General features: G+C 47.7%; 1 protein-coding gene across 2 annotated transcripts in view; it reads left to right on the top strand.

Moving 5' to 3' along the window:
* Window positions 1-21,749, top strand: part of PRKDC (protein kinase, DNA-activated, catalytic subunit) — a 2,139,921-nt gene that overhangs the window by 942,822 nt on the left and 1,175,350 nt on the right. For both annotated transcript variants that reach the window (XM_069220133.1, XM_069220131.1), the window contains exon 44: window positions 21,003-21,068. In XM_069220133.1, coding sequence (XP_069076234.1) covers window positions 21,003-21,068 — 66 coding nt within the window. The remainder of the gene's footprint in view (window positions 1-21,002; window positions 21,069-21,749) is intronic.

The raw sequence follows: 21,749 nt of genomic DNA, 5'->3' as shown, positions 1-21,749 counted from the left end.
TATTAGAACATTTAGGAACCCAGTTGCAAAGAATATCCGAAAAATAAATCTAGCCGCAGAGTTAGAATCTTCCACAGGCACCAGACTGGAGCCATAAACTTTTTCTTTAGGACATCTGCGCTTTGGTAGAGGGACGCATGACTACGTATCAACATCATCCACCAGATTTGACATCAGCGGAGTCCATATAACTCCCTCGCCGATGTCAGTTCCTTCTTTTCTGTGCTTGCAATGCAGATCCAGTAACGGTTGATCAAGCCTTATTTCAGCCTACTTTCAAGTTTTCGTCATATTAAACAGTGTGCTTTCTATGTTCTTGGGGTTTAAACCCTGTGGGTCCTTTGGACGCCAAATGTCAGCTCAGACCCCCATTTGGTTTGTATGTGGTGCCTGGGTGAGCACCATGACACTGACGAGTGCAACTCCTGTCAACAACTTCGACTGAAAGCTCTATAAGAGTGTTGGATTAAGCTTCTTGCGGCGTGGATGTCTAAGCCATCTCGATCTTCCCGTCGAATGAGGTCTCCTTCTCGGGCTGACTTCCGTTCATGGGGCAGTTCAAGGAATCGTTTTGGTGGAGGCTGTTCTCCATCAACTCTCAAAATTAAGTCTTGCACGCATTCTAAGTCAAGTTGCCGACTTCACTGCATAGGATCTCCAATCATTTCTCGGTTGAAGAGATGAAGTCGGAATCTGCCCCATGTCTCGCTCCCTTTCCAGGAGATGTAGAAACTTTAGACCAGATGCATGAATATTATACTTCCCTTCACACTATCTTTGGTCAATCGCTTCCCTCTGGAGCACCTGTGGGTCCCAAGGAAGTGCGAATTGCCTTGACTGTCTATGCCGGCGGGTTCGCCCTCGGCTTCAGTTAGGCCTTCTACGTCAGTTGACAAAACCATTACAGTGCCGGTGCACAGCCCTTCGAGGATTCCATCTTCGGCACCAGTGTCTGATCAGCCAACTTGGGCGATTCCACTGGCGGTGCTGATCGAAGTCAAACTCCCCTCTGTCTGAAGTCTAAATCGATGTTGAGTAATCACCTTCTCAATGTTGGGTGGGGGCGGCGCCAGTCATGCCTGTCATCCCTGGCCTTCCTCCACAAGAATCCCCTCAGGTTGGTCCTACTGTGGTACATGGTGGTCAGGTGGTAGAGGAGTCGAACACTCATAGCAACAGCTGGTTAACTGATCAAGCTCAGGCTAGTGGTTTGGATTCTTCTCCAGCCTCTGGCCAACTTTCACCCCGTACACTTGCTAAGGAGGCGATCTCCTTCTTTACTAACATGCTAAAAAGATTTCCAGAAGTGTTGGATCTGGCTCTTCGTTCAGTGGAATTAGCTTCAGATCCCCAGATTGATGTCCTCCATCAGTCATATAGGGATTTGAGCAAGAGCTTCCTTTCAGCGAAGCACTACTACATGATGTCTTGTTGGAAGCTTGGGTTAATCCTGATACAGGGGCCCCTGTTGACCTGGGCTATATCCCATAGGCACCAACCTGCCCCTGGTGATCGGCCCTGTCTAACAAGGCAGCTTTTCCATGATACAGAGCCTCTTCCACATGTTGTACCTGATAGAGTCCAGAAGTCTAGACATCTGCGGCAGGCATATTTTTTCCTCCACAAGTTCTGCTCTGTAAACACATATTGTGTTCTTGGACGTTTCTCTCATTCTTTATGGGACTCATTAACGGACATTTTACTTTTGCTTCCGAAAGACATCAGGGGTACTATTACTACTATTGTTCAGGCTGGACAGCACACAGCTAAATTAATCATCTGCTGCGGCATGACACCACTGACTCTGTGGGTTGAGATATGGCTTCCTCAGTTGTGCTACATCGCTGTGCCTGGTTACGTATCTCAGGGTTTTCAGAGCCAGTCCAATCTACATTGATTGACATGGCATTTGATGGTGGCAATGTATTTGGTGCACCGGCTGATTCAGCTTTAAAGTGTTTTTGAGACGGTAGGGGTGGAGCACTGAATTAGCTTAGTTCCTCGCTATCTTTTGTCTAGTTCATAATTTCTACTGTTAGTATGGTATTACTTGTTCTTAAAAAAAACTCACAAGAGTTGATTATAAAATCTTTATCATGTTCTTACATTTTGCCTGTGTAATTTAAATCTCAAATATTTTGAAGATTCTGCACATACTTTGGCACTTAAGGATGAGCCACATCACTGGCTCAGCTTTGGCTCAATTGCAGAACCATTTTAAGACATGGACAGAGTGGGCAATTGCCCAGCACAACCTTCCAGTGGGCTTGGCCCCTGCTCACCCTTCACACACATGACCAGCAGACCGTTGCACCAGCAGAATTTGCCAGGGTGGGTGGATGTTGCTTGTTCAAGCACTTGCTGAGACAGCTCCCCAGGTATGCAATTCTTTTTGGTACTCATGCGGGTCCACCTTGCCTAATTTTAGGAATCGTCCCACCTTGTTCTTCTCTTTTTTTTTATCCAGTTCTTAGCCACAGCCCTTTGGATCAGTTCCCGTAGATCTCCCATCTGACCTCAATGTTATCCTCTGCTTTAATTTTCTTTGACTGATGGGCCAGGCTCCGAGTTCTGAGATAAATGTAGTGTCTCAGATGCACATTCAAGCACTGTATGACCACAGACAAATTGTGTGGTACCTCACATCCTGACATTGGGTGTGAGACTGTCGCCCACTCCATCTGCTCTGCCTTAATCATTTTTTTTAGGTTTAACATTGACTGGAGGTTGAGGTGAGCCAGATATTTTTGTTCAACTTGTCTAAACTAGCGTAAGGTCACTTACCTTTGTTTCCCAGACTGTTTACCATAGGTTTCACAGTGTTTAGAAACAAAGATTCTGATGTTGCTCTCTCTCCAAGAACGTTTGGTAAATCTGGATAAGGCTGTTGCCCTTGACGCCTTGCTGAATGGCATTAATTTACTATTGAACAAGGGCATTGTATGCTACCTGAATGTAGTATACCTAGAGGCAGTCACATAAAGACCATAGTGAATAAAAAATGCTATGTAGAAAGTTGTAAATAACTGCGGTGATAAAGTAGTGGGGTATGGCCTCTCCTTGGATGTGCCTGTAAAATTGACCTTTTGTCCTGAATTTTGACCCTTTGTCCCAATTTCTTTTTTTTTTTTTTTACAGTCATGTCTATAATTTGTCTCCATGTCAGGCGGTCACCTTAGCAAGAAGTGTGGACCGCGTGCTGTTCTGGCAGTGTGTGACTGCACTACTGCACACTCAGTGTGCAGAAAAGTAAGTTTTAATTAATGCCAGTTTAGGAGTGTGGGTTGTGCAGGCCCAGGTCGGAGCTCAGCTGCCTGTGCTGGCTGCAGCATTCTGGCATTCATTGACTGGTGAGAGGTCGCACAGTCATCACAGAGTCAGGATCATGAGGTGATCATAATACTGTATCTGTATTGCCTCTCGTGCATGCTGCAACACTCACTGAGGCTCACTCAGATCTGTGTGAATCATGATTCTCTGGAATTTTCTGATATTGTGGAGACTATTTAATTTACACCCGAGACAGTACCTCACTGCTCACCTCAGGCTGTTGCTGTGGCAGAGTCGTCTCAGCTGAATCAAACGTTACTCGTTGACATAACATGAGGCAACTTGTTAACCCATCAGCCCCCCCAGTCATGGGGCTAAGGGTTCCTGTGTTGTCTGGTGGGTGCTACACTTTTAAAAGCACTGGCATTGCCTTGAGGCGTAGCTACTAACGATGCAACAGGTGCAGTGCATGGATGCCCATTCAGCACTGGTAATTATTGTATGTTGCTACCCCCAACAGCAGCTTAAGGGGCCATTTACCTTTTTTTACACCTAGGCCTGTGGCGTCCTTGCTATGTCACTTACTAGCAACCACCACCAGCCTCGGCATCACTCTTCTTCAATCCCCGCGCTGGCTTTGCACTGGCCCCCAGATCTGCGCACAGCAGCAAAGCTGCACAGAAGCAAGCAGCCTCTCTGGGCACTCTTGAGAGCTCACCTTGTTACAGCACTGACTGTCCAGGTCAGGCCAGTCACCAGCTGGCCTCTGTAACACCTTGGTGCCTGGAATTATGAGCATCAGCCCAGTGGTGTACCCTGCCCGACCTAGGACACCTCAGCCTGCCCCACCAGTCACTTCACTGTGGAATGAAACTTCCGCACAGTTAGTGAGGTGAGTGAGAGAAGAATTGAGATTTCTTCTTCATAATATGTTGCTGCTTTAAAGTAACTCAAGAACTGTCAAAGCTGCAAACAGAGAAGTGTAACACTGAATATTGCTCAAAACCTGACATTTCTGCTGAATTCATTTAATATAGAATTTTATTTTGAAGGTTATTTTTGACGGAATGAGAGGGGCTCTGTGGAACCCTGTGCTAATTTATTCTCCTCATCAGCAAAACTCAGTCTCCACTCATTGGCTTCAACATTTTATTTCTAGAGAGATTACTGTTTGCTGCACTGCTACAAATGGTGTACCGATTCAGACTGATCTCTGAAGGCACACATTTGTGGGCCATATTAAACCGAAACAAAGGATGGCAGGTTTCAACAAGTTTCAAAAACCCTTTTCACACGTATGATTTATGTACATAGAAATTGGACACTGACCACAGAAAACATCAACTCTGATTTGAAAGAACAGAATGTTTACATTCCATAGATGTCACTTCCTTCTTCTTAAATTGAGCATGCTTGCACATTTATTATCCTGAGTCTTATGAGTGATCCTAATGTAGGAATGCATGTGAATGCTGTGGATGTTCATAAACAAGCAACTCTTTAGCTCTTTACTTGAACTTAATTCCTTGGTTTTACTTGCGAGAATGTCACTCAATGTCACACATTTGGTTGTAGAATGTCACTCACAAGTACACCGAAACCATGAAACTGTCATACATAAGTAATTTGAAAACTTGGCAGTTGTGGTATTGTGGAGTGGATTGAGGTAGTGGGTTGGATTGGATTGGTGCAGATTGGTGTGGATTGGGGTACTGTGGGTGGGAGTGAGGGGTGGATTGGATTGGAGTGGGTGGACTGGATGGGGTGGATTACAATGTGTGGGGTCGATTGAAATGAGATGAGGGTGTGGGATAGGATTGGGGTGGAATGAAGTGGGGTGGAATGGAGTGTTGTGGATGGGACTGAGTGTTGTGGATGGGGATGGGACTGAGTGTTGTGGATGGGACTGGACTGAGGTGGATGGGACTGGACTGAGGTGGATGGGACTAGACTGAGGTGGATGGGACTGGACTGAGGTGGATGGGACTGGACTGAGGTGGATGGGACTGGACTGAGGTGGATGGGACTGGACTGAGGTGGATGGGACTGGACTGAGGTGGATGGGACTGGACTGAGGTGGATGGGACTGGACTGAGGTGGATGGGACTGGACTGAGGTGGATGGGACTGGACTGAGGTGGATGGGACTGGACTGGACTGGACTGGACTGAGGTGGATGGGATTGGACTGGACTGAGGTGGATGGGATTGGACTGGACTGAGGTGGATGGGATTGGACTGGACTGAGGTGGATGGGATTGGACTGGACTGAGGTGGATGGGATTGGACTGGACTGAGGTGGATGGGATTGGACTGGACTGAGGTGGATGGGATTGGACTGGACTGAGGTGGATGGGATTGGACTGAGGTGGATGGGATTGGAGTGGGCTAGGTTGGATTTGGGTGGATTGGATTTGGCTGGATTTGGGTGAATTGGATTTGGCTGGATTTGGGTGAATTGGATTTGGCTGGATTTGGGTGAATTGGATTTGGCTGGATTTGGGTGAATTGGATTTGGCTGAGTTAGGGTGGACTGGATTTGAGTGGAGTGAATTGTTTTGTAATGAAGTGTGGCAGATTGCTTTGGATTGAAGTGGGGCAGAATGTTTTGGCTTAGATTGGGGCTGAATGGAGTGAGGCTGATAGTTTTGCATTGGAGTGGGGCAGATTGCCAAGTTTTCCTACTGCACCTCTTCCTCACAGGGCACACTGTTTTTGGCAAGCAGGCAGGCGCTGGTGATCCAGGCTCCAGGGCTGGTGCTCTTGGATTTCTCTGGACAATGTCTCTTCCTCCTGGTAGACTGGCACCTTAGCCCCAGTCCTGACTGCAGGTGGAAGTCTTGCAGAGCTTCTCCTCATCAACATACAACCTGACTGGATGCTTGGCAGTTTTGTGGGCCTTGAGCTCCTGTTTTTATAGTCCATTTCCAGACACAATGTAATTTAGTGTCTGAATCTTTGAAGTTTGTTGAGGGGGCTGGCTTCCTTTCGAAGCACTCACTCCTCTGCCGTTCCTCCAGAAAGTAGTCTCTCACAGCACAAGGGATTCAAGCCTGATACACCCCAAGCACAGGACATGGGAATGACTAGAGATTCACACCAGAATGTCAACCACAGAGATATGTGCTTCAACGAATTATCCAAGGGCCCCAACCCTCTCTTTATGATTCTCCTATGAGATTTGCCTCATTTCTAAGATGTGCCCTAGCCCCATACTAGTCATCTCTCTCTGAATCAAAAAGCATCCTTTAAAGTGTACCAAATAGCCTCACTCTTTCTTCCCCTGGTGTGCTCTTCCCAGCTCTCAGGAATGCAGCAATCCACAACATTGTCGGGGATAATCCCCTACTGCTTCATGCTCCTTCCCTCATTCCTTGGTTCCCTAAAATTTAACCCAGAGTATTTGATGTATTGTACCACTTGTAGGCACACATGCACCCAGCTCATGCATGCTAACTTGATGTAGGCCAATGCTGAGTTAAGCACACAGTAGTACAATTTGACATGATTGGGCATTGACTTGAGTGTCCTTGAGTGACACAGGTAGAAAAAGGCCTGTTCACATATACTGATCACTACACAGTGTGCTGTCACCACCGTGCTCCTGCTGCTTACATCCTGGTAAAGGCAGTAGACTTCCACCCTCATGTGGGTAGCCCTATTGATGCCCCTCGTAATGCAGCACCACCACAGTCCGTGAGACAGGCCTGTGTCATGGCGCGCACACACGTGATCAATGTTCGCCCATGACAACAAACATGCGCATTGGGATTTCAAATATCAGCTGGGTCACTCAGGGCAGAGGTACATGTCATCACCTCATGAGTGACTTTTCCATCCCAAAAGTTAATAAGTGCATTTTATTAACATAAATAGCTACATGTAAAAAGTATATTTTAGCAGCATAAATAGTTAATATAACTGTTGTACATTTCCACAGCACCATATCTCAAATTACCCCCACCCCGCAGCTACTTTGTAGTACCCTCTAGGTGAAACTTGGTAGAAGGGAATTGATCTTTTTAGGGTATCGGGGGGAGGGTGGCATGGGTGGAGGGGGTGAATGATTGGCTTACAGTAGGAAACAGGCAACTTTATTGCATTGGCTAGTAAGACAGTTTCAGATATTATTGCACTCTTTCAGAGATTTCCGATTGCAGATTCCTCACCTTGTGAATTTTCCCCAGGCACCAGACTGGATCAAGAAACTTAGAAAGACATTCCCTCAAGCATCGGTAGGTGGCTTTGTGTGGCTTTGTGTCTGCTCCACCCTTCATCAACTGTGACGTCTTAGCCCCTATATATGCATCATCATAATGCACTGTCAGTTCCATTCTTTCCGCTTCTTTCTATCCGAAGCCAGCAGTGCAGTCTTCTGACAGACTTTTTTTTTTTTTACTTCAGTAAAATAGTTTCCACCTTAAAATTGTCTCATAGTGTGCAGAAATGAGGCCCAAGACAACAGATTTCAAACCTTTCGGGACTGTAACAGTCAGATGTCGATTACGGACACACACAACACCTACCTCTGGTGCCTCATCACCTCATGTGGCACAAAGTCATGTTCTTGTTGTGTGAGGATAAACCAGAAAGCCATTCACAACCGCAAAGTCAAACTTGCTGTGCCGAACACCATAGGAAGTCACTGAAGCAGTCAAAGACAAAGGTGTGGGCGCGTTCCCGCTCTTGTGACTAAGCCATATCAAGATTGCAGAGTTCGAGAAGTCCTGAAAAAAACACAACTCCCCACTACTCATACCGTTCGGAGTTGCGTGGGTACCGCCAGGCCATGGAGCCACTCCATGGAACAGACTCCTGCAGGGCTTCCGCTTTACCTCTTCCCTCAGAAAACAGCCACATGGACATTTTTTTTTTATAATTAGTTTTTGCATAGAAATAACAAATGACAAAAGTTCCAGAATTCGTCAGTATCTAGTTGATCACCCAATGTGATCCGTCTTCCAATGTGTACCTACAACAGGCCAGTGTACTAGTTGCAATAGTCTAAATTACTTGTGTGTAACAATAGAGGCCATCTGCAATGACATATATGGCCACATGTAGGTAGTTTTTTGCACCTCGCAAACAGCGAATTTGGCTGTTTGCGACGTGCAAAAAGGACATCGCGATGCACAAACCCAGTTTTGGGAATCGGTAACCAGGTACCGAATCGCAAAGCGGGTTTGCGAGTCGCAATTAGGAAGGGGTGTTTTCCTTCCTAATTGCGACTCGCAGTGCAATGTAGGATTGTTTTGTGACCGCGAACGCGGTCGCAAACCAATCAGTTTGCACCCATTTCAAATGGGTGCTAACCCATTCGCAAAAGTGAAGGGCGTCCCCATGGGACCCCTACCCCGTTGTGAATGTCACTGTAAACATTTTTTCAGAGCAGGCAGTGGTCCTGTGGACCACTGCCTGCTCTGTAAAAATTAAACGAAAACGTTTCATTTTTTGTTTTTGTAATGCATCTCGTTTTCCTTTAAGGAAAACGGGCTGCATTACAAAAAAAAAAAAAAAACGCTTTATTGAGATGCAGTAACAGACCTGGTCTGCTGTCTCCAGCAGGCCACCATCCCTGTGAGAGCCACCATTCCCAAGGGGGTCGCATATTGCGACCTACCTCATGAATATATATGAGGTGGGCATTTGCGACCCCCTTGCGAATCGCAAATGGTGTCAAGGACACCATCCTACATTTGGATTTGCGAGTCGCAAATTGTGAGTCGCTCTGACTCGCATTTTGCGAGTCGCAAATATGAACCTACGTACATGTGGCCCATAGTCTCTAACCTGAGATAGTCATTTAGGAAGGGGAGGGAAAGAAAGAGATATGGAAAACCAAGCACTCTACTGATACACCCTGGGGACAAGATACCACCGGAGCTCGCGCCTTTGAAGGGGAGTCCCGCATGGCGATCTAGCCCGACTAGGCACAAAGCAACAGAACAGCGTCTCCTGGGTCCCAGTCATTAGAAATGTCTAAAGGGGCTGACCAAATGTCTCCAGGCCGAGAATGGGCCGGCATGAGATCCCAGTAGGCCGTTAAGTATTCCTGACAAAAGGTAGCATCTTTCAGCCAGTCAACCTTAAGCGGATTATGGTTTTTTGCCACAGCACATTGCAACTCTGTGCTTTGCCAATATGAGCATCAAGGCTACTAGCTTCCTTAACCCAGGCTGTATGTTATGTTATAATGGTTTATTTAGCGCCTAAACTGCCCAACGGCCTCGTAGCGCTTATACTGACATGGCGGAGACATACTGTTTATGTTCATACATGAGATTTAAATTTTAAATAGCCAAGTCTTCAGATCCTTCCTAAAAGACATCTCTTGAGAATTTGATCTCATCTTGAAAGGGAGATTATTCCAAAGCAAAGCACCTTGGTATGCTAGTGATCTTCCTCCCCATCTAGCTTTCCTCGCTATTGGGACTATGGCCAGGTTGGCTGAGGAGGATCTAAGTGGCCTGGCTGGAATATAGATCTGTGCCAATGTTTTCAACATTTCAGGCCCATTATCAAATATGGATCTATGAATGTGACAAAGGGCCTTGAACTGAATCCTTTCCGCCACAGGGAGCCAGTGTAGGGAAGCGATTCCTGTCCGTATCGAGTGCTGTCTAGGATTATTTAACAGCAGACGAGCCGCTGCGTTTTGTACCCTTTGTAATCTTTGAATCACATATCTCGGTGAGCCTATAAACAAGGCATTGCCATAGTCAATCCGAGAACCTATCAGTGCTTGAATAACCAATCTTCTGGCAGAAAAAGGTCCTTAGCAGAGCAAATGCGGTTCCTGCTATTCTATTCGCATGTTGGGCCATTGAGAGAAGAGGGTCCAACCATACCCCCAGGCTTTTAATAAGACATTTAGGGGGTGGAAGGGTAGGCACCCCTCTCAGTAGGCTATAATTGATCAAGTGCATTTTATTTCCAAAAAACATAACTTCAGTTTTGTCGTCGTCAAGCTTCAGTTTACTTTCAGACATCCAAGTTGCAACTGCTTTCAGGCAAGGACCTAGTGCTGTGCCCATGTCTGGGTGGGTATTGGAGAAAGAGACTACCAGTTGCGTATCGTCTGCATATGATATCAGGTTCAATCCAAATGGCTCAACTATTCCGGATAGTGGCCGCATATAGACGTTAAAAAGTAATGGACTCAGAGCCGACCCCTGAGGAACACCACAATTACTGAAAGTGCTCCTGGAGATATACGCTCTCGAGTACCTGGAAGGACCTCCCATATATAAATGAGAGAATCCATTCTAGCGCAACTCCGGCAATTCCACATCCCCGCAATCTGTCTTTGTATGTCCTTTACATACCCTCGAAGTGCAATCAGGAGGGTGCGCGGGATTACCATTACCAATCACATCAAGCACTTCCTGCCAAAATTCCTCTCTACTGCTGCAGCCCCAAGTAGAGTAAAGGAAGTCTGCATCAGGTGTCGCGCACCTAGGGCACCTTGCATCTGCTCGCAGTCCCATATGCCAAAGTCGCTGCGGGGTATAGTATACGCGATTTATGAACTTGAAATGTATTAAACATAGTCTGTAATTGGGAGAAAGGTCCACGCATATGCGCACAGCAGTACTTCCAGACTTCATCAGACAGGGGCATATACAAATCGGAATCCCATTGCACCCTGGCGAGCAGTCTCGTGGAAGGAGCAGTGGTCTGCATGATAGTATATAAGCCAGTAACTCCTGGGCGTCGGGCCGTGTACAACCGCTCAAGGGCCTGACATGTCTGTGGTGGAGAGGGGAAATACATTAGGTAATGTAGTGCGATATTGTAGGGTTCACAGAGTGCTGCTGCCGGGGAAATAAATTGACTGTCTGGATGAAAAGAGCCCATGTTAGTCAACTGCATGTTGCAGAGGCACATGCGTACATTACCTTCCCTTGTCATCTGCAATCCAGGTTGGTCAAATAGCAACATTGAGGGTGCATATAATGTAGATGCTCCTGTATGTCAGAACATCAACTGCCAGGCTCGGGCCATGCATGCCACAGTGTCAGTGCTCACCTGAGGCCGACGCAGAGGATAGTATAGTGCACTCAAAAGCTTGCGCAGCCATATAGAATCATGTTCGTGGTCCGAGTGCGGTAAGTATCTAATGGGTTGGATCCAGAAGTGTGCAGAGTGTGCCTGAGCACAATTATAATAGAGCTCCAGGTCTGGGGCCACTAACCTACCCATTTCAAAGGGATGAGTCAACAATTCCCACGTAATCCTGGGCTGTCTGCTCTCCCCCCCCCCCCCCCCCCCCAAAAAAAAAAAGTGAGATTAGTAAGGAGTGGAGTCACTTCTTGAAACAGGATGTGAGAGGAATAGGAATATTACTGAATAAGTCCAAAAATTTGGGCAGTAAGACTATCTTGACGATTGCTATTCAACCTGTGAGTGAAAGAGGGAAAGAACGCCAGGCCACAACCTTGTCTTCCAGCCACGAGATCACCCTGCTGTAATTTTTGGCTCAAACATCATTCACATCTCTGCTCAACCAGATCCCTAAGTATCGAACCGTCTGGGATGCCCAAAGTAGTGGATGTTCCGATAGGTGTAGGGTTGTAGCATCCATCAATGGAAAGATCACGGACTTAGCCCAATTTATTGTGATGCCCGAAAGTTGACCAAATCAAGCAAATACTTCTATAATGGGGTCTAAATGTGCATGTGGGCTATGCACAATCAGGGTAACATAGTTTGCGTACATCAACACTAGAATTAAACGTTGCCGGAACGCCAGCCCCCGATTAGTGTGATGCTGCTGCAGACGTGCTGCCAGCGGCTCCATCGCCACTGCAAATAGCAGTGGCGAGAAGGGACATCCCTGCCTGGTGCCCCCAAACACCCGGAAGGACTCAGTGATGCACCCATTGATTCTCAATCTGGCCGTTGGATTCAAATAAAGTAGCCAAATTAATTGAATAAATCTAAGGCTCAGCCTCAACAGCGCAAGAAGAGCAAATAGGTAAGGCCAAGTGAGAGAATCAAAGGCCTTTGTGGCGTCTAAAAGAAATTGCTGCAGCACAACTCTAAGTCCACCGTCAGGGCCATCGCAAAAAAGGTGCGCAAATTGTACAAGGTAGAGCGACCAGGCACAAATCTCGGCTGGCCTGGTTGCACCATAGTTGGCAGCAGTGTCTGCAGCCTAGATGGAATCAACTTCACCAAAACCTTATTGGCAACATTTATCAGTGACAGCGGCCTGTAAGACTCGCATAGACTGGGGACCTTCACCGGCTTCGCACAATGACAATGAGTGCCTTGTGGAGCGAAGGGGGAAGTGTGCCCTCCTCCAGGGACTCCACATACATGTCTAACAGGTGAGGGGCCTTATAAAAAGCCGCTGTGAGCCCATCTAGACCTGGTGCCTTATTACTCTGGAGACCACGAATTACATCCTCCACAGAAAAGGGGGACTCTTTAAGTATTGTCTGTGTACGCCCTCCAGCCATAGCAGGCTGATGGGATCAAAATATTCAGTGTACTGCCCAGGGTCTGGTACATCCGGCGAGGAGGACAAAGAGGCATAGAAACCCTTCATAATTCTCTTCACTTCCACTGTACCGGCACAGCCCCGCCCCCCTTCTCTGAGCTGAACAATATAGTCGCCTGCCCGGGGTTTCCGGAACATCGCAGCAAGCGTCTTCCCAGCCCTTTCTCCCTCCCCATAACATCGCGCTGTTGCCTCCTTCCCCAAAAAACAAACTTTGCGGTGTGCTGCTTCCTCATACTGTGACATCTTGTCTCTTGCCTTTCCCAAGAGTGCGCCATCCAGAGTCGCACAATAACAGTGCTCCAGGAATGCAAGCTGGGTATTAAATTCAGCAGCTCATGACGCAGCGCCTAGAGCACCCCATGTTGCTTGGCGAGGCATAGACCCCCGAATACCCACCTTAACGGCTTTCCAAAGCGTGCTGAGGGAAGATACAGAGCCCTGGTTATAAGCAAAAATTCCATTATCGCCTCCTGAACCTTCTCCCTAAATACCTGATCTCGCAATGCCCCCACCCAAGGGAGGTGCCAGATAAACGCCCGTCTGACACTCCCAGGAATTAGTAGCTCAAGAAACACTGGAGAGTGATCTGATGATGTTCACGGCAAGTGCTTAATCTCCGCCATCCAGAGCTCCACATCTTTAGTCCCAAGCCACATGTCTATGTGAGACCAGCTGTTATGCACTGTGTTAATGCAGGTGCCCTGCCTGAGCATATGCCACGCCTTGCTAGCCAAATATCAGCCAAAGCATGCTTTGTCATTATATAGGTCAAAACCTTTGCAACGGCCTGATGAGGGTGTTGCGCGCAGCCGTCACGGTCCACAGCTGGGTTTAGCACCACGTTAAAATCCCCATCCCAAAGCAAAGTCCCAGATCCAAGTGAACATGCCAGACCGCCACAAAAATCTCTGAATCGTCCGCATTGGGGCTGTGAAGGTCATGGAGCACTCCTGCCATTATAACATAGCAGCTGTTTGGGTCGCAGATCACCCTCCCAGTGTGCCACAGCAAACCCCTGCGTGTGATTATTGCCACACCATATGCATAACCAGAGTACGCTGCAATAAGACACTCTCCTATCAAGCCCGCTCGCAGCCGTGATCTTGTTTCAAAAGCTAGATGAACTTCCTACAGCATGCAGACATCATCCATCAAGGCATTGGAGAGGCTGTAGTTCCCACCCCAAAAGGGAATGGGAAGACAAGAGCTCCAACAGAAGGGGAAAATAAGTAGACCATGAACCTCCCTGCCTAGAGTCATATTGCATAGTGCTCCAGGCCCGGGACCCTCCAGCATTTCAGTACATGTTCAACAATAAGCTTATACTTAATTATTGTCACTCAGAACACCCTACCACCCTCCACCCCCTGCCTTCCTCATTCCCAGACGGACGAGCCAGGTCTGTTTTCTTTGGGAGAGTTTTGACAAACTTTGTGGCCTGCTTCAGATCAGTAAAGAAGTGCAGTCTGCCGTTGTGCTAGATTCTCAATTTTGCTGGGTAAATTAGGGAGTATTTTGCTTCTGTTTGATTCAGAGTGCGCTTTACTGGCAAAAACACCCTGCGTGTACCGCCTGAACTCCAGGGGTATAGTCGGGGAATATGCTTAGCGTGTTATTGTTGTAGACAATGGGTCTGTGCTCACAGGCCAAACAAAGTATCGAGTCTCAGTCTGTATAGTTTAGCAGACGTGATATGATGGGTCAAGCGGGTGTCCTGGGAGGCTCCACCACCAACACCAGAGAGGGATCTCCAGGGAAATGCACTATTAACATAGTCTCCGCATCTTCCATGCGACCCATGTCCAACGATTCGGGGATACCCGGGATGCGGAGATTGTTCAGTTGGAAATGGGCTTCAAGGTCATCATTCTTGCTGCGAACTACCTCAAGCACTTGCTCTATCTGAAGGAGCCGCTGGTCTTCGGCGCATCGTCCATCCTCCAAGTGCGGGACTCCCACCTGATCAAGTCGGGTATCATGATTGTCTACTGTATCCTTCAGAAGGTCCATTCAATGTGTGAGGTGATGTAACTGAGCATTGATGCCTACAAGCCTCTGCTTGAGGTCCAGAAACATAGCTTTGATGGATGATGACTGTGACTTGCCTTCCTGAAGCTGCTCCGTAGCGCTCTCCTCCTCAGCCATTTTACTTGCCTGCTCAGCCTCCTACTTTCAAAAGAAAGTTTATCTTGCCTGTGGTCTGTCTTCCCCATACCGGTGGTTTCAATTTCAGCTGGCCGCACTTCTAAGTGTCCAGCAGGCAGTGACAGTATGTCAGGTAGCACACCCAGTCCAGCAACCACCACATGGAACTCACGAAGCGTCTTCCACCGCTTATCCCGCTACTCAGTGCCACCTGCTGCTCGCCTCTGCGGAGCGACGATGACCCTTAAGAACACCCAGATTGCGCGCTCTCCAGTCGCACCTCACAGTCCCCACTCTGTCCAGCCACTGTTCCACCTCCCAGGCTCTCGATCTTTGCCCCCGTAGTGCTGCATAGGAACCGCTCCAGGCACCCAGGGCTTCTCCAATATGCTCCCTGCTACAAAACCTGGGTGGCTTCCACACTGTTCCGCCCAAAAGGAGATTCCACGCCTCCAGCCTCAAGCAAGGGTTCCCAGGACACTGGTGGGCCCCACTGAGTGCCGCCAGCTCACAATGTCTCTCCTCTGCAAGGGCCCTCTAACCGCTCACACCTCTGGGGCATACTCCCCAGGCCCAAAAGGTACCTAGTCGGGCAGTGAGGCCCCCACTGTAACAAGGCCCCACACACCCAGTGCCAGCGCCCAGTTTCTGCGCACCCGTAGCTCCTACTGCATCCCGCATCCCAGCCTCCACAGTAGTGCAGCCGTGTGTATCACCACAGGTCCGCACAATCACTGCCGCGGCCCTGGAGTAGCACCAACAGTGAGTCCCGAGTGCAGGGCAGGGGACTCTCCAGCCAGGTCACCAACCTTCTGCCTGCCAGCCGTTGAGTCAGACGTCTCCTCCAGCCTCAGCTTTGCCTTGCGCCGGGAGCTCTGACACTGCTTCCGGTGTAATGATGATCCAGCCTCCCGGCACCCGCTCCTTGAGGCAAGGTGGGCCACAGAGTGTCAGGGAACTCCCTGGCCTGTAGTCTTTTCCTTCACTACACTGCCAGCATGGGCCACACATCCAGAGCTGGTGCCGATCCATGCAGCGTACCTGACCTAGGCCCCAGGATTACAGCTGTCTGCACAGCTGGGCCCAGCACTAGGCCCCTGTGTGCCCGGTGCTCACGCTGCGGCCACCCCCCCCGGGTCCGACATTGATGCCTTCCTTCTCCTGCCACTGGGGGTTGCCGAGGCCACCTCTGCTGCACTTTGCCCTTCAGCGGCATGGATCCAGCGCCGGCGAAAGTTGACGAGACGTAGCACTCGCTATCACTGGGTCTTCAGGGCCCGGAAGACGACTGACAGGTTTATGGATTTGGTGCTTGTACTTGCCCGATGGTAACTGACGATGAGCTGGAAATCTGCCAATGGTCCTGACCTGGGTTGATGGGGGAAGGAGTCGTCTAAATGGGTGGATAGTGAGAGAAGGCGCATCAGAGAGGGGGAGGCCATGGGAGTGCATAGGTTCCCGATTCTACTGGCCTGGGATGCAATACTGGTGGCATGCCCCAGAATAGATGCCCAGGGGCAAAACGTGCGTGAGGAGGTGGTCTCTGTGGTGCCCTCACCGCAAGTGGATGCAACACTGCTGTCCCCTACCCCTGCTGCCGATGTTTAAATTGGTGAAGCCCAGGCTGAGTGATTGGTATTTGGAAGTTTGCTGGATGTCTATGATTTGGGTGTGGTGGTGGACTGCTGCGGCCCTACCTGGGGTTATGCCACCAGCTTAACGCCTCCAAAATGAGGCAACAATATGACCTGCGGCGTAAGCTTTAACTTGATTTTCTGACTTGTACTTTCTGTGTCCTTTTTCTTATTGTTGTTATCAGCAGCCTGAACCCCAATACATTCCCAACCACACCATCCTAAAGGGAATCCAAGAAGACAAAGTGTGTATTTTTCCAGGTCTAGCCTTATTATCAATAACGCCTCATGCCTTTCGAAAAGGTACTCGCACATCTTGTGGGATAGAGTAGTGGAACTCTTGCCAACTGTCCTCGAGGAAGTCAAACAAATTCTGCAGCGCATGATCCTCGACTGTTAAGATGATGTAAAATACACCATTCTTCCTTCCTGAACTCAACCGCCTGGGGCTTTTGGGACAAGAGTTCTGCTTACGCGCCATGTCTGGATTTGCTCCACAATCTTTTCATGGGGCGTGCGGTAGCCCCTCGTGGCCATGCTCTTTTGATAGCTCCAAACTCTTCAAAATGAAGGCAGTCGGCCCTTGAGAAATTCTAAGATCGCCTCCCTCTTACCATCTTCAAAATGGTCATGCTGGCTTAGCCCTGTCTGCCCTAGATCCAGGACTTTTACTTCCACATTTCCGCATGTAGCCCCACAGGCATCACCTATAGTTTCAGGTAGGCCCCAAGCACTTCCAGTTCTCTGTGCCCCTCCTTTTGCCTTACCAGTGCAACTCAAGTGTCCGCAAAGGTGATGATGGTGGTTGCAGCTTCTGGGCCTCTTGGCCTTCTGCATCTTCCTTGTAGACCACGCCAGGTAGCACATGCGGTCTCTGCAGTAGGATCTGAAGTCTCAGTGGGCTTAGCACGACAGCTACCTCTTTTGCTAGAGAAGGTTTAGTTGTTGCTTTCCAATTGTTGCAGAAATAGATAGGTCTATAGCTCTATTTGTGGAAGTGTGGACGAGCAGCTAGGCTTATCAAGGAGCCTTTAAGCATTTGTTGTACTCACAGAGGCAATAAATGAGACACACACACACACAAAGAATAAATACGAGACCAATTTAGAAAAATAAACGTAGCATTTATATATACTTCAAACCATACGTCTTTGTTATAAGGTAAGCAGTTTTCAAATTAACAATACTTTGCTGTTTCAAAAATAGTGTAATTTTCAGAGTCTTCAGTGTTTAACTTATGGAAGGAAAACAAGCTGCAGTTTTTTCAGGTAAGTACACAACTTAAGGCCCCAGTGTTCAGGGGTTTAGACTAGCACTGGACAAGGTTCAGGTTGGTATCCAAGGTGCACCCACAGCAACAATGGGGTGGCTGAGTGCAGAGGCTAAATTTGAGGTTGGTGCTCTTTGTTAGTCAATGGAGGCGATGTAGGTCGACGCTGTGCTCACAGGTAAGTACCAGCAGTGGCAGAGGTTGGTCTCCTGGGGGTTGAGGTGAGCACCGGCAGGGGCACAGCTCAAGATCAAACTTACAGCCTCAGCGGCACAGGAGTGGCCGGGAGCAGAGTGCCAACATGGCGTTGGGTGGCCACTGCTTTCCAGTGGAGACAGGGGTATCCGCTGCAGAGCTACTCACAGGTGAGTAAAGTGGGGTCAGAGGTCGATCTCCTGGCGGTGAGGTAAGTACGGGGGGGGCACAAGGCCAGCATCAAACCTAAACCCTGAGCGGCTCAGGGGCGGTTGGGTGCAGAGTGGCAACACAACGTTGGTTGCCCAATGTATTTCAGTGGAGGAGATGACAGGCTGCAGGCTCTGGCCAGGAGTGCGGGGCGGTCAACCCACAGACGACCAGGTAAGTTGAGATGCCAGGGTTCGTAGGCGCACCATCAGTTCACCTTCGGCCGAAGTGGGTGTCTTTAGACATTTAAACAGCTCACCAGGCAGGTCGCGGTCGGGAGGATCCCTCAGATTTAGGCTGCAGGCATCCCTGGGGAGTCCGGCAGGGGTCAGCCCACGTGGACTGTTGGTCAGAAGTGCCGGGAAACCTTTGTGCGTCGGTGCAGTGGTCACTTCTGGTGTCGGGTTTCCCGGTTCCTCAGGCAGGCTGCCCCTTCCTTAAAAATGGTTTCTTCTACACAAGTCCGCTCTCCACTGGAGTTCTTTGTCTTTTTGGAAGGCAAGCAGACTTAACAAGGCTTTGGCGGTCGCTGGGCTGCAGGATGGTCTTCTTCTGGGTGCAGGTTTCTTTGAAGGCTGCAGACAGGCCGGTAGGTCTGTGGCCCAGTCAGTGGGCGTCTTCAGTCTTCTCTAATGACGACGTGTCTGGTTCTTCTTAGGTTGCAGGAATCTGATTCTAGGGTTTCGGGGTGCCACCTAAATACTGAATTTAGGGGCTTTAAAGGGAGAGCCAGGTGGTAGCCAATGGGCTACTCATCTTGAGGGGGACTACACCCTTTCTATGACCACTTCCTTCAGGAAGTGATCATAGCCTTAACCCTATTGGCCTAATTCCTTCCATGCAAGATGGAGGAATTTTAAAAGTAGTGTCTACTTAAGCTCTTTCACTTTAGGGGTGGGACTAGTGTGAAGTTAACACTCCTACTAATTTACTTAATTTTCCTGCCAGTCCTGCCACGAAAAGTGGGGTCTGGAACTGAGGATCGACCTCTTCCACCATTTGGAGAGGCCTCGGTCTCATTTCAAAGGCGACCAACTGTCCATATTCAAGTTACCTGTTGTGATGAGATGTAGTAAAGGTTTGACACACGTTCCTTCCCAAGGTATTTTCGATGCCACAGTTGGACGTTAACATGCTGATAGCATTCCTAAAGTTCACACCTTTTGAGTCTGTGCAAATCGGCTTACAGCATCTCCTCACATTGAAGACTATCTTCCTCATTGCAGTTATATTAGCTTGTTGCATGAGTGCACTGCAGGCAATGTTGATGCAATAGCCCTATGGATGGTCCTGTCTCCCTGCCACACTTGGGCAATTCATTACTCTACCAGGATCCTTTGTTCCACATCGCCCCTTGAAATATTAGAAGAGGCTCCATCTGTTGAAACCTAAAGCGGCTTTAAGCTTTTTCATAGATTGCATTGTTGAACATCGAGTGAACAATCAACTTTTTGTGGGGTTCTCTGGAGTTAAGAAAGGGGGAGGCTTGCACAAGTGGACCTTGTTGAGGTAGATAGTCTTGTGCATTAAGATTTGCTACGCACAGCCCAAAGAAGAGGCTCCCAGAAAGTCTGAGGGTCCATTCCACCAGCGCTACCACTATGTAGGCATGACTTATGCCTGTTCTTTATCTGGCAGGCTGCAGTGTGAGCATTAGTGCATGTGTTCACAGAGCACTATTGCTTTAACAACCAGGTCTGGAGGGAATGACACTTTGCTCTCTCATTTCTGCAAGACCTTTTGGTATGATCTCACACCACAGATCCTCGACCTTTGCAGAAGTACTGCTTTGGTATCTATTCTAAGTTGAAGAATCTGCAATTAGAAATATCCTCCAGAAGAAAAAGTTACTTACTTTCAGTCACGCGGTTTCTGATGGATCCTCTATTTAACTGCAGATTTGTCAACTCTTTCCCAGTTGCCTTATTCTGAGAAGAGGTTTTTTTAACATCTAAAAAGTTCCTAATTAGTTCTCGGTACACAATTGTTCACAGTCTGCACCTGAGTACATGAAAAGTGAAAAGAAAGCGATGTCGGCATGCAATGGTGGTGCTTAATTGTGGCTCCGGGCACTCATGTCAAGGGATGAATGGAGCCAGCGCAGAGCCGCATGATGGCACATAGCGATGCATGGTAACAAAGTTGTCCATCACCAGCCTTATACCTAAGGAATATTCTAAGGTTAGGAATATTTCCTTTAATAGAGTATCCACCAGAGGGAACAGTACCGAAGGTAAGCAGCTTATTTGTTTGGAATGCTATGTTTTAGACCTGTAATTAATTGAATTGGAGCTTTGTACTCTACAGCTGCTCTGGGGAGTATAATGAATAAACTACACTTCAGCTTATGCTCTTGGTTGAAAGTCTCTTTCATTTAAGCACTTTGGAACATAACAGTTAACTTTTTCAGATGATCTGAGTGGTCCCTGGTACAATGATGCGTTAGCAAATTGCTGTAACATAAAATGTTGAAGATTCCTGGAAGTGGTAGAAAGTAAGCAGGGAAGGTTCGTGGCCATGAAATAGTAACCTAATGACAGGATAGGGCCTTACAAAACTGGAGACTACATTATTTCCATTGTTAGATCCAGTTTGGCACGTAGATCGGTATATGTTGTTAGGTAATAGTTAACGACTATGTGCTGAACCTGGGTCTCTTAATTCCTCGAGTTTGATAAAGGTGAACATGGTACCCTCAAAAACAATTTGGAACTTCAGCCTAATAAATACAAATATTGAAACGTTTACCTATTTTTTTTTTTTTTTTTACAGAGCTTGTTTATTTTTGAAAACCTCATAGACCTGCATCAATGCTACACCTTTCCTGTGGAGGTCGAAGTGAGTACAGCAGTTTTTAATATGTGATCATAGACGTGTTGTCATTCAGAATTGACAACCTATTTGTATTTAGAATCGTTGCGTTAAGCTTCTTTCTTGTGTGTGCTGGTATTGCTCGAGTTTACCCTGTCATTTTTGCAATGGATTCAAGACCCCTTCACATTTTGCTATTTTGTCTTTTTCTTTCTTCCTAACATTTGATTCCCCTGTGAAAAAGTCTTGACCCCGGGGACATATTTTGTGGACTTCATTATTTTTCAGTTTTACTGATGGGGCCATCTTTCCAACTTTGGTTGAGTTATATGAAGGGGACTAGTGTGCTGTAAAGATGATGTTTCTGGAGCCACAACCGCTGGAATAAGTTGGAACAGACCTGCCTACAACTATCCCTCATATGTTACTGTAATAGCCACAAGTAATCTAAGAGTTCCAAGCATTAACTTTGTCAGTTTTCCTTGTTTTGCAGTTGTAGACCTAGAAAAGGGTTATTTTTATCTCAGCTTTAGTTTCCACTTTTTAAAGTGTGTTGGTGGAAAGTTTAGCAGCCTACGAAAGCTTTTTTAATTACTTAACAGCATTGTACATGGAGAAGGTTATTTGGTAAGCTCCATTAGCTGTCCCTTGTTGAAAGAGTTATTGACATTTTAGATCAGCCCATGGGGCAGCAGTTGGGAGTTATGT

Source organism: Pleurodeles waltl, chromosome 2_2 (assembly GCF_031143425.1).
Source record: "Pleurodeles waltl isolate 20211129_DDA chromosome 2_2, aPleWal1.hap1.20221129, whole genome shotgun sequence".
In the NCBI taxonomy this organism is placed as follows: Eukaryota; Metazoa; Chordata; class Amphibia; order Caudata; family Salamandridae; genus Pleurodeles; species Pleurodeles waltl.
Note: the sequence above shows the minus strand (reverse complement) of the source record. Positions and strands in the feature narration are given on the sequence as shown.